The following is a 14112-nucleotide window of genomic DNA, read 5'->3' as shown; positions in this document are numbered from 1 at the left end:
GAAAACAAAAGAAGCCCCATACCTGATGATTTTCCAGTGACTCTTTCTGGAAAATGTAGACATCAAGTTTACTTCCATCATCCAGTGGTGGCACAGCCTTCCACAACTCATTATTTATATCAACACTGCATGCAGAAGCACAGCTACTTGAGCAAATTACCATAGACTAGTGACACCAACAGTGGAATTGAATCCAAATATGATAGCCTTCATAATGGAGGGGAAGCAGAAAAAAATGTTCATTTATTAATAGACCAGTTTAATATGAGTTTAAAAATAAGTGCACTGTGTTGACTAGTACTGGTGATTAATGAGGTGTAAAATAGGCCTGTTTCTATGAGCCATCAACAGATATATAATTGAAAAGATCAGAATTCACATGGGGGATATACTGAAGTGCAAAATGTTTGTGCCGTAAACTCACATTTAAGCCAGAATTGTCCTAATTAACATACGCTTAGCAGGAGTCCACAGAAATACCAGGACATAGAGAGAGGGAACCTCAACTTAAACACTAAGCATTAACATGGCTAAAATGCATACATAAAGCACAGAAAATGAGGAAACAACCACGATGCCACTAGCCTTTTCAAAGCATTATTAGGTCATGCACGCAACATCAAACTACAACATCAACAGTTTTGTAGAATCTTAAGAGCTAGAGTTCACAAATTATTGCATTTTTAGTTTCATGCTACCAGATTTGAAATTCATGAGAAACAAAATAAAATTCCATCAACTGCTCAGTAGGTAAATATTAGTGTGGTAAATGTACTACCCAGTCCTGCAAACATGAGAAGTTCCAGAAACAATCCCTGCTCTGTGCAAGTAAATGGAGCAGGGGTGGATACACTGCAAGTGGTATCATTGCCTCCAACATAGGGAGATGCAATAATAGCCAGGTTTCCTAAACCTGATTCAAGCAATCCAGTTAGAGAGTGTCCCTATGTGGCCACTAATGGTTTGGGATTGGCTGTAACACCACCACCTTCCCCTTTTCGTTCTCTCTCAGGTAGAGTTTTACACATGAACAGCCATTTGGCTATGTGGTAGAGGCTCACCAAGATTATAGTAATGTACTCAACATGAGTCACCACCTGTATGTGATGCAATCAAATTGCAGGAGGATAAAAATAAATAATGAACTATCAGATCATTGAGGACAAATTTCTGTTCTTCCTTAACTTTGCATGCAATTAACACTGCAACATTAAAAAAAGAACCGGGATCCAATCTTCAGAGCAGTAAAACCACTTTGTTTACATGTTGCATCTGCTCTGAATTCTTCACGTTGACACAAACAAGCTGGAATCCATTAGCAGGTCAAATAAACTCGCTGGCAAACAAATGGTTATTTTTGGCATAAATGTTGAGACTAAAATGCAGTTTCTAGTACTCAAAAAAGCAGTTTTAGATGCTTGACAAACTCTCATGGCACCACAGAAAAATTTATGGAGTCAAAATTATTTTTAAGAATGTGAACCATTCACAAAGAGACAGACATACAGCAACTTTTCTGCATTGAGGGTCAGCTGGTCACAGAATCAAATGTCTAAGTTTAATGCCCCAGTTATGCTACACAGTTAATCAATGCTAAAAGTGAGGTGTAACCATGATATAGGCATCGATTCAATGTCAAAATCTCCCCATGAAATCACCTCCACACGCCACATCTGGTTACACATGCCCAGGAATCACAAACGGAGGCATCAGCAGGAAATGTAATTCTGGTCCACTTACTTAGATCTCACTACTACTGGAAGCAGTAGTTTCTGTAAAACCATGGCAGGGTCAGAAGGAAATACTAAAAGCATTTTATTGTAAACTATACGAAGACATAATTGCAGTTTACTATAACTTACAGAAAGTGAATTTAGTCCAAATTCATTTTTTTTTAAAAAAGGAACAGAGCAAACATTCTGAATCATTTCCACTGCTTCCCACTCTGAATTGAAGTTTGTTGGGATGTGGATTCTCATTTCCTGTTTAATCTAGATTATTCAATATTAATTTAGCTCATTCTACTTCAACCATTTTGTATATTCTCCTTACGTTCATCCAAGATCTTCCTCTCACCCACCATTCGTCTACCGAGTGAATTAGCAATCCCATTAAGAATCTACCCTTGGTATTTACTGTTTGGAGGTACATAAAAGGTATGGGCACTCCACCACTGTGAAATCCCTACTCCAAACCATATCAGGAATTCAATGTGCAGGGAACAGTTTTCTACCATGACTACCCAAGCCACCACAACAAACATTAAAATCAGCTTTCTGAAGAATCTGTATCAATCTTAAATTCACCAATTCAAATCCAATGCTAATTAAAAAGTGTACTGTTTAACTTTGACTCAGAAAAGCAATACATTTTTAAATGTTGCACACAATAATATAACTGCTGCTGTTCATTGTACAAGGCTCCTCGTCTTGGCCACTTAATCAGCTGCTCAGAGTTGCATACAAGTACTTGGTGAGGCTTTCCTCCACCTTTGTGAGGAAGTGACTAAACCACCCCACAGCAAAACACAGAGGTCAGCAGCTCAACGTGGAAAGCTTTGTAAGCATAAACATACATTATACCAACTTGTGCCAAAGGACATCACAGCTCTGATGTACCGAAATACTCCCTGATCTCAAAACCTTAGATATGTGTAGAACATATATGGTGAGTATTTATGTCTAGAATACTTTAAGCCTAGAAAAGGTCAAACAAAATTGTAAATGTAGTAATAATAACCTTGCATTTGATATAGCGCCTTATCATGTCATTGAGACGTCTCATAGTGCTTTACATGATATACTGTAAGGTGGTTTGACTTTTTTGTGGGTGAAACACAGCAGCCAGTTTGCACACAGCAATGTCCCACAAACAGCCACGAACCAATTTTATCTGGGGTGTTGTTAGCCCCAAAAATCGTTGGCTCTAACAATTGTTGGCCAGGATAAACTCCCTTTTCTTTTGGAATAGAACTACGGCATCTTTAACATCCACCTGAAATACTTCAAAGTAGTAGTGGTGAACAGTCAGCAAATACGACAAATAAATGCAAAAGCATTCAAAAACACCCTTCCTACAATCACTGAAAGCACCAAAAGACTATTGCACACAAGTTTTGTTCCCAATCCTGAATCACATAAAGAATACTTCCCTGTAACAAGAGAATGAAGAATCCAAGGGAGGAGTTATACCTGGACTGCTCTTGTAATCATCTTGGTGTCTGCTTTGAGAGTGTTGACAGAACTCCGGAGCAACTCAATCTCTTTCTCACAGATAATAAATGACATAAGAGACAGAGAAAGAGGGAAAGTAAGTGGAAGGCGGAGGAAGAGTATGAACCTTTTAAATAAGTTCTTCATTCATTGGAACCAATTTGTGACCTACTGAATATTGCAGTATAAATAACTAATCATGTAAGGCATGTATATGCAAAGTATTCATAGAAATTAAGTATATATAATAGGGCTGTATAATTTGATGGGGTGATGATTCAACCAGCTGTTCTACAATTACAGATAAAATGGGTGTGAATATCCCTTCCAAATCAACCCGTGTAATATCAACATTTTCCTAATCTATTTTAGCAAATGCAGACACCTAGAGCACAGTACTTCAAAGCTTGACAAATGTAACTCAAGTACAGTAGGTTAAACACATTGCCCTGAGTTTAACATCAGCAAGTTGAGGACCAAAAGTCCCCCTCACTCTATTGGCAGTAAGAGTGCTACACGAAGTGAGTTTTCACCCAGATCCAACAAACCTGTCCACAATTAACCACTCACTAAACAAGCAATCTCACTCACAGCAGCTACAGCGTGAGAGGCAGCACATGAGGGGGAAAAAAATGTCACTGAAGTAAGGGAATTTTGAATGGAAGCATTTTGTGAAAAAAACTAAAACATGTATTTTAAAGCCTTCTCTGGTACCTCATATTAACCAGTTCTGGCCCCAAATCAACCAATTACGTACTCACTCCCTGTAGGGCAGGTTGGCAAGAGCCAAGGCTTGGGGACCCCATAGTGTGTATTCAGATAATGCTGGAGTCTAACTGCTAAAACCACATAGCTTGCCATTGAGAGCACTGCCTGGCAAGCTTTTCCACTGCTGTCCAGCTAAGACCATCCTACTTGTTAGGGCTTTGGCTTGCAGGGTTAACAGGAGATGAGTGCCCAGTATATGCAACCAAACAATTCCAAATATACAAGTACCTTTTGAACTTCCAGCACAATTTCAGAAATTTTGTAGCTGCATAATACATTAACAATAATATGTGCATATGACTAAAATCACTGACAACAACCTTATTTCTAGGAGTCAATCAAACTGGAAAAATAGAAATGCAGCAAACAAACAATAAGAACTGACTGCTTGCTTTTCCAGCATTTACACTAACATCTGAATCAGACAATTTTGATTGACATTTCATTTCTTTTTGAGAGATTATCTTTTTACAGATTTCATGCTATCCACTTACTGCCAGAAGTTGTCAACTCTCTCCTCTTTCTGCCCCCACCCCCCCTCCGGCAATAAAAAAATATTGAATTGTACAGCTAACTGGAAGGAATAACCCTCACCGGCTCAATTTTGCACAAAAAAGTTATCACAGGGAACTTAATTTCAATCACTTCGAAATAAATTGAAGCTCTTTGAAATTCTGAATTCTAGCTAGTATTAAATTAATTTCTTCTTTAATAAGTTCTTGCACACCAACATATCCAGAAGAGCTTTTTGAAAACAAGTTTTAATAAATTCAGCATCATTTTTACTGTCAACTAACAGTAGCAATCACGCATAATGAGTCCTTCCATTTCAGTACTGTACAACATATTTGGCAGTTTGTATGGTGTCAGTATAAACCCCTTCACGTCACAAAGCCTCAGATGGCAGCAGCCCAACTTTTCTGTAGTGCTACTGCCTCCAGAGGCATTAATGCTACCTCGAGGTGATTTCAATGGCACCTCCAAAGGAACATCCCAATGGTGAGACAAGATCAAAGTCTGCTCATTCAGTCCAAGGGTACAGTTTCCGACTTAGTTACTGGTGCAGACATTTGCCAGATACCAGGAAAACATAGAAATTAGAAACAAAATTCAACGATTTCAAGTAATTATCGCAAACTTACATGTGTGCAATGATTTGTCTATTGCTCAAGTGATGCTCTGCAATGTAAACTGGCAAGTTCTATACCAGCACAAATCTTTAGTATTGCAGAACCACTTCAAACAATTGTGTAATATAGAAGGCACACATCTGCTATATTGCTGCAATCATTTTATGAGCATTTCAGTTGCTGTCTCACTCCAAGATTGTAAAGACTCACAAAACATAAAACTCAGATTATTAATTTGTGAATTACATATATGCTACACTCCCTCTCCCTGAAATAAAATGCACACTGTTTTTTTCAGGATCCTTCATTGGCAAGTTAAATGGGGGGAATCATGCAGTATTTATTTTAACTGGCTGTATTTTTAGCACAGCCAGGAAGCTGTGCACCACACATACAATTTCCCAGACTAGAAATTTTACACTGGAAACACCAGTGCCAGTGAGGCCAGCTGCTGCAGTGAGCTGATGACATAATACAGCAGGTTAGTCATGGTTGCTAAGCTATTGAGGTCATTGTAGTGATTTAATGCTTGATATTTCAATGGTACTCAAATATAAACAAGGTCCCTGGCAAAACCATTCTACAAGGAGTCTTCATTCTGCTTTTAAGTGTCACAATGTGAGCACTTTCTATTCCATGTTGCAACATTAAAGATTAGCAACTTTAGAATTACTATTTGCGCTCAAGTAGCTTGCAGTAATTATGGGTCATCAATCTGCTTGACTGTTCTACCTGTGATGTTTGGACTCCATTTTAGTCAATGCTGAAAAAGATAACATGTGGATTTTTCTAAAAATTGTGTGGACTTTTCTAAAAAGGACATAGATTTCAGTTACAATATGTCAATCAGCAGTTAAGTCCTCAGAACATTTAGAATCAACAGTTACAAATTCCTGAAAAGATAGTCCCTTCTCATACCTCAAAATTAGACACAGCTCTGAGTGTCTCTGGTCATCTGGTCCTTGGGATGTCCTCCCAACACGAAGGCGCTTTACAAATGTAATTTTGTTGTTGTTGGTGTTGTCATCACACTCAGAAATTAAAAATGAACTTTCCTTTCACAGAGGCAGTCTAACATATGCATTTGAATTGGAGCCTAGAAAAAGATTTACCTTGTCTTAATTGAACAGGCCAGTGTTTATTTTAAATCAGTCAATGTTACTTCAGAATAAAATTTTACACCCAAGACATGTGAAGAAAATTGATTACAATCACGCTTGTAATAAACAAACTGATCCAAATCCAAATCACCATTAGCTCCCTGTAGAGCTCTGCATTTATGCCAAGACTGTAATTTCATTGTGCCCAATGCATTAACTGAATTGGGGTAAAGGGCAACATAGGGACCACTACAATTGGTCTCACCAGCCTGAATTAGGGAGGGGAAAATTAGCTCTCGCTATCCAGGAGCCCCTGCTGGAGGTGCACATGCAGACAATAGGCTTAGTGATATCAAATAATCCACTAACAATGACAGTCAACGCTCTCACCACTTGAACAAAGTACCGATGACCACCTAGCACCTGTGGAAAATTATCCAGTAAAAAGGAAATTATGGGGAAGGGGAGAAAGAAGAAAATAAGGGGGGTAAAAAATTAATAAATATTTAAATCTATGGATTATATAGGCAAATATTACAAACTGCAAACTTTAGACTCTGCAAATAGTTTTCTTAAACATATGAAATATTATTACAGTTGCTTCCTTCCAATAATGTACAACTGTTTTACAATGCTGTTTTACAAGCATAAAGTATGAAAATGGGCAATTTCACAGCCAGCCAACAATTCAGATTCAATGACTGAACTACCCACCCATTTGATAGGTTATTCAGCAAGAGTATCCGACTGCATAAAATGAGAAAGCAGCGTTGAAATTAAATTTGTTTGCACCACAAGGTGACTAATGTTACTATCCAAACTGCTGAACAAAACACATACTAGCACATATTGTATACTAGCAAGCTATGAAACTTTAGATTAATATATAAAAATCTATCCCCTCATTTTAAATTACATACATCCTTTGGGTGTTAAATAATTTATTTCTCAGTGATCCTCATTCTAATTTACGTAAGCAAGTTCATAAGCAAATTTATTTATTCCAATATGGAGATTTCCCATCAACTCCAAAAATTACACTGATAGGTACCAGAAAATACCTTTAAAAATCACTCAAAATTTGCAGCAATACTAAATTCTCTCTCCTCTAATAATAAATAATAATAATCCTTTTATTGGATACAGCTAGTGCCTTTCACCTCAGTAGGAAATCTGAAAGCCCTTCAAATAATTTGCTAAAGTGCAGTAACTATTTTATAGGCAGTTCTGACTGTAGACTAACAATATTTGTCACCTTGTGACCCAAATAAACTCAATTTCAACCTCTTTTTCAATAGTCGTCACTGTTCCTCTCCTTCCTTGCAGCAATACATTTTATTACTAATGCTGCCTCTAACTCAAAGTTAAAAAGCCGCAGCAAAACCCCCACATTTAGAAAAGTGTGATCCAATGACAAAAATTGATGCACTGTATATATTGGCAACACAGAATCACATACATGCTCCTTTATACTCAAGTTACTTGACCAGTCTCTGCCATGTGGGTGGTCTATTTACAAAAAGTCTGATTCAGTCTAGTGGAGGAAGGTTACTTTTAAGACCAAGATTAATGAAGACATAACTATTCAGACAGTAAGTTGATAAGTTATATGAAGTATCATTGGAGTCCTGTAGCTCAGTGGTTAGCGCACTCGTCTCACAAGTGAGAGACTTGGGTTCGATTCCCGGCAGTGCAAAACCTTACGCAAGTTTCCTTACTCCACACAGCTGATAATAATCCCTCAAAAGAAAAAAGATAAATCCGTCACTTCATTCCACAACTGTTTGTGGGACACTGCTGTGCGCAATTGGCTGCTGCGTTTCGCCCACAAATATACAGTCAATTGACTTTACTGTATATTCTGTGAAGCGCTTTGAGATATCTAGAAAATGTGAAAAGCACTATATTAAATTTCAAGGATTATTATTATTTGTGCAATAGGTGCATTAAAAAATGTCAGCACTTTTTTAAATAAACATACACTTTTTTTTAAACTGCAAATTTAATGTGTGATTTGTTTACAGTCAGAAATAAAGTTGAATAATCTGATCCAACAGATAACACCATTATGGCAAACTGCCAAGATTGTCATAACTTTAAATGGTACGAGGCCTTAGGGCTGGGTAGTGGAAGTGGTTGGAAATTCTTGGAATTCATTGTTTCACTGAGCTTCAGGTCTTCTTTCATTTATTTGATCTCATGATGCCCAATGAAAAGACACTTCATTATATCATTAGTTGAGGTAGAGATCAGCCACGATCTAATTAAATGGCGGAACAGGCTCGAAGGGCTGATTGACCTCCTCCTGTTCCTATGTTCCTATCAACTACCTCATTACCCCTGGAAAATTTGGCCCTATTTTTAAGGTGTCATAATTCTACTCCACCATCTTCCACACACAGATGGGGACAAATGGACTTAGGGATACTGTACTTAACAATCCTAGATACTTAACATGCACGCAGGTCATTTTCTAAATTATAATCGGGGCTGACAAAAATGGCAGCAAGTGCAAATTAAGCAAATCCAGTATCATCTTCATCACGTTTAAACATGTTTGATCCACACTCCAAATTGCCATTAGGGAGGCCAACTTACATTCCAGTAAAGGAAGACTATACAACTCTAAAAAGTGTCCATATTGAACAGGCCAGATGATAGAATCTTACAGCACACAAGGAGGCCATTCAGTAGCTCTTTCAAAGTGATTGTGCCAGCTCTTTGAAAGAGCTACCAACTAGCCCCATTCCCCCGCTATTACCCCACAGCCCTGCAGATTTTCATATATCCATTTCCAGATTCCAAACCTATCCCGCACTCATTCAGAAGGCAATCCTGTCTACAGGTAATCCTGTCTACAGGTAGGCTCTTTCATTCCATTGGCCTATTACAAACTAGAAGGGTCTGGTGCTGGTTGCTAATCTGAAACAAATTTACCACTGTGCCTCTTTAAATTCTGCCAAAATGCAAACAAAGATTTACATAACAAGATTCTGACAGCCAGAATGCAAACAAAATGTGATAATCGTCCACCGATTTATACTAGCTACTAACAAATTAATAATCCCTAATGGATCAAGGAGTTTAGTGCACCAACAACAACTTGAGTAACTCCAGAGAAATTCAACAAGAAAGATTCCAGATACAATCACCCGAGGTACCTCATCACACTTAGGCGCTACAATTTGCCAGGTTTTTTGGGGGGAGGGGACGGGGGCAGAGAAGAGGGGGAAAAGAGTGAGAAAGAAAAAGTTAGCCATCAAAAATTATGCTGAACTCTATCCAGTTATCTCTAGTGGAAATCCTTTGCAGGTTCACATGAGGCAGTAACAGAAATATCAACAAAAAGCCTGCCAAAATTGTTGTCTGGGTTCATACACACGAGGAATGGTGATCCGCCTAACTGTTTTCCAGCACGGTGCTTTAGGAGAGGGGGAGGAAGAGAAAAATAGTGCTCATATGCACTAGGTTCCAATAGTTACTTTGTGTGCTCCATAGTAATAGGAGCTAAAGTCCTTCAAATAGTTTGACAGCCAAGCCTTCAAAAGCATGCAGGGAACATCTTCCAGCTATTTAGGCATGTTTGTAGAAAACCCTGCCCTCTCCATACTAACTGATCTCAAGTGGGTTAATCACTGCATCTCCTAAAACTCTGTAGAACACAGAGAACCCATTTCCAAATTTGGCTGTCTTTCACAGAAGGAAGATTGTCAACTTAAACTCCAATCATGAGAAAACAGTGAGAAAACGCCTGACTATTTTTGCAGTCATCGTCATCCAGTCACAAGAAATTCACAGTACTAGATCAACACAAAAATAGAACATGGTCATATATAAATTTACAGTTATTTCAGCCTAATCATTTCAACAATTTACTGATGACTCCTCTTTTAACCCAACCTAAATACATAAATTTATGAAATAAATTGGAATCTGTTCAGAAATTGTAAAGAAGGTAATAAAATAATGAAAAGGCACAGACCTTTTTTTTAAAAAAACTTCAAATTACTGTTACCTTTCCAGCTGGCAGGTTAAAGCTAAACACTGACATTGAGTGGAACACCCTGTACCAAGGCCTTATGTCTGAAGATGCAGCTTTAAATCAACCTGAGAATCCCTCACCCAGGAGTCAAAACATAAGTTTACAAAATACATTCAATTTACATTACTTTTAAAAATGCACACAGCTAAGAAAAAAAATGTGCCCACCATGAAAGTAGCATACAGATTCAACACTGGAAATTCTGAAATTATTTTGCTAAGCGAAGAGAAAAGAAAGATGGCCACAATCCTCAGCCAAGCACTTCACAATCATCTAGGTGTCAAGTACAGCCCAGGGGGCCTCGCCATCTCAAGAATGTTGGAACACAAAGGAAGCTTATTCTGCGTAGTCTAGAAAGGGTCTATACACACACTAAGCATAAAAGGTCTCTGTTAAAACTGCTTTCAAATCACATAAAAATAAACAGAAAATAAACTGATCAATCTGTTTTAAAGACAATTTATTCTATAATGTTCTAGGTCAAAAATAATAGTGGTATAAATTATGTTTTTATTTTTTAACAATGGCATTTACACTGCACTGCAAGCACAACCTTTTTTCTGAAGATAAAATGCTGAAAAAAATTGTTGCGGTGCCCAATCTACTGCATTTAACCCTTTCACTAATCAATATATATTAGCTAAAATAGATATGGTATAAATAAGTGGTTTATAATAGGGTAAAAGGCTATATTCATAGTTTAGGTCATATTTATGTCACAGACCAATTATCTTCCTTAGCGCTTGACAGTCCAGTGTGCTTTTATTATGTAAAATACAGTAATTACAATGGTATTAAATCAAGAGTTCACTAGTATTTTAGAAATAACACAGCAATACAAGTCGTAAAGGTTTCTTTCTTCCTCTCCCTCACTGATGAGCTGCAATTTTCTTGCAGGAAAATTATAGAATAGTAAATCACCGCTAGACATTTCTTATTGGAGAAACTATTATAAATTCACCAGAAAGTTGAATACCCTATCCAATATATACAAAAAAAGGTGTCAATACCATTTACCAACACCTTGGAAAATTAAAATATATGTTTCCACTTAAACTTGTTATTAGAACTTTGCAATTGGCTAGAGTAATAGATATTTTAGCTTTGTACTCTTATCTAATACATATTAATGCGCTAAATTGTAGTACACATAAAAGGACATATTGATTAAACAGCATCCTAAAAGGTGCTGCCACTGGCACCAGTGTTGGTGAACAGGAGTGTGATTTTCTCCAAAATTTAAAAAATAAGTGAAAGTGATCTTGTTAAACAAAATATTCACACCATTCATTTATTGTACTTTAGTATTTAAAATAATCTAAAACACCAAAAGTAAACTGTGGGACATATGTAATTGGTGTAATCCAAAATAATGTACAACTTCATGCAATAAATCATCATAACCCTTTCTAGAGATTTTCTTGAACATTATTTCTAATGTATTAATCACTTTTGGCTAATTACTTTCACTAATTTCCAGTTAACTAAATTAATTCAAACAAATTAACAAAACAGATTATTTTCTACAATATACTGTATAATCATATCCTACTGTCTTTTACAGAATTTCCATAACAATGAACATACCTAACTGGTGAAAAGGGTTATTTCCCCAACCCCCAACTAAAGCTGTAGAAATGTAATGCAACAATACAGACACGCACTACGATTATCATACCAGACACGCTTAGTCAGAATTCATCTTCAAAGTATGCATCAGTAAACAGAAAATTAATCAAAAAGAAGTGATTCAGTCTGCCACCTAAGCACTCAAATTTTAATATAATTACAGCAAAAGCCGACAGTTTTTTTAAAAAAAACATTTAAGCAAATCGACAATTGCACATGCAGTCATATTATTGGTTTCACTTAATATTCAAAATCAGGTTTTCCTGGGAACAATTAAAGCCACTTTAGGATCCACTTTATTGATTTTTTTTAAAAAATGCGCTCCAATCGAATCGGGGTCAATATCGGCATACCCACACACTGAACGGTCTGCGACTTCAAACCAGATTCGTGCACTAGTGAACCACAAAAATCTCTAAATGGTATTTCGAAATGGCAAACGAAATCAGATGTGCATTGATGCACATTTGCACGGGAAACGTATTCCATTGCCGAACCTTTCACCGCCAACTAACGTCAGCCCAAAACGTTTGAAATGTTAAAAAGAGAGAAGCTCTCGTTGCATTTTTTTTCACACACACACACACAACTCGCTCCTGACTGAGGGACTGATTTGTTTTTGCAAACACAATTTCATTACAATAACAAACTGCCCCAAACTTTGATTCTTTTGGAGGAGGAGAAGTTACAAGATTTCAAAAGCTATCCTAAAAATATCTCATCTATATATATATATATACACACACACACGTATGCGTGTGTATATATATATATATATAAAAGCAAGTTAATGCACAAACATTCCAATAAGTCACTCAAATTTATGTTTCATTCCAATACTTTTTTTGGGGGGAGAGAAGACAACAGATTCTTGAAATAGAAGTTTTAAATAAAATAGCGACAACGAACCCGCTCTAAGACAGATAAAGAGCAGCGTCGGGGGCGGTTACAGCTCCGAGACCCCGCGTCTCTTCACAAACTACATTCCTGCAGAAATAAACCTGCGTCGTTTTTTTTAAAAAAAGAAAAATACGCAATGAATTCGACTCAAAAGTCGGATAAAATAGTTGCTAACTTTTTTTGGAGAGGGGCGGGGGGGGGCGCAGGACACCGGCGAGCAGCTAAATCCCAGAAGCTTTCATTCCCACCGAACGAAGTGGTCAAACACAGCCCAACTTTTTTTTCCCCTCACAAAAAAGTTAATAGTTTTTTTTTAAAAAAACACTCCACAAACTTTTATTTCCTCCTAACCTATCCCACCGCCTCTCTACCGTGACCGGGCGCTCTCATTCCCCTCAGCCCCGAGTGCGGCCTAAAGCACCCACCGGCTCGCCGCCAGCAGCGCCGCCCGCCCGACAGGCACTCTCTGCCGGCGCAGCTCAAAATCGATGCCGCTCCTTTTTCCCCCCTCGCGTCGCGGAATAGATTTTTTTTTGCGTGCGTGCGTGGGGGGGGGGGGAATTAAAAGTTTTTTATATTTAAAAAAAAGTAAAAGCACCGCCGAGGTGTGCGGTGCTGGCGGGGGTCTGGGTGCCGCGGGAGGTGAAAGTTTTGCTGGGGTCCGGCGGGTGGACTTGGCTGTGGGAAGCGCGGGGCTGGGCTGAGCGAGCGAGCGAGCGCGCGGGGCGGCGGTTAAGCGTTTGAAAAGTTGCTCGGGCCGCGCGAGAGCGGCTCCGGCCGCGGCTCGAGCGCGGGCGCCATCTTGGGCCCGGCGCCGGCGCTGATCGATGATTGAACACAAAAGCAAGCCGAGGGGATCAATTTCTGATACCTTTATCAATCGGTAAACAGGCAATTACTCCCCGAAAAGTCCCTTGCAACCCGTCCTTTCGGGCTTCGGCGCAACCCGGGAGAACCCTCCAGACCTCCCCGCCCGGAGAAAAAGGCCGAAAAGCCGCTGACCTGAAGCAGTTGTAAATCAAATTTCTTCCAATATTGAAACATCGATCCCACATTGGCGGCCATCTTGAGACATATTGAGGCAATACAGAGAGGAACTGGATTGGAGTTCAGAGCGGGCTGAGGGGAGGCGGCACAGAGCAAAACCTGAGCTGGAATCGTTGAGGCAAAGGGAGAAAGCAAAGAGAAAACATGAGAGAGAGAGAGAGAGAGAGCGAGAAAAGAGCAACAACAATACCAAAAAAAAAGCCTCGCACAAGGAAAGGAGAGGTATTGCTGTCTGTGGCCTCTGCTTTTCTTCCCGTGAACACACAAAGACGAGACTGAACCCT

General features: G+C 38.6%; 1 protein-coding gene across 2 annotated transcripts in view; it reads right to left on the bottom strand.

The window, feature by feature from the left end:
• Nucleotides 1-13906, bottom strand: part of LOC103188456 (protein CASP) — a 174105-nt gene extending 160199 nt beyond the window's left edge. For both annotated transcript variants that reach the window (XM_042338434.1, XM_042338435.1), the window contains exon 1: nucleotides 13784-13906. In XM_042338434.1, coding sequence (XP_042194368.1) covers nucleotides 13784-13846 — 63 coding nt within the window. In that variant the 5' untranslated portion in view covers nucleotides 13847-13906. The remainder of the gene's footprint in view (nucleotides 1-13783) is intronic.
• Between the last annotated feature and the right edge of the window lie 206 nt (nucleotides 13907-14112).

The sequence above is a fragment of the Callorhinchus milii genome, unplaced genomic scaffold, assembly GCF_018977255.1.
Source record: "Callorhinchus milii isolate IMCB2004 unplaced genomic scaffold, IMCB_Cmil_1.0 Scaffold10, whole genome shotgun sequence".
Classification (NCBI taxonomy): domain Eukaryota; kingdom Metazoa; phylum Chordata; class Chondrichthyes; order Chimaeriformes; family Callorhinchidae; genus Callorhinchus; species Callorhinchus milii.
This window is presented reverse-complemented; position numbering and strand designations above follow the sequence as displayed.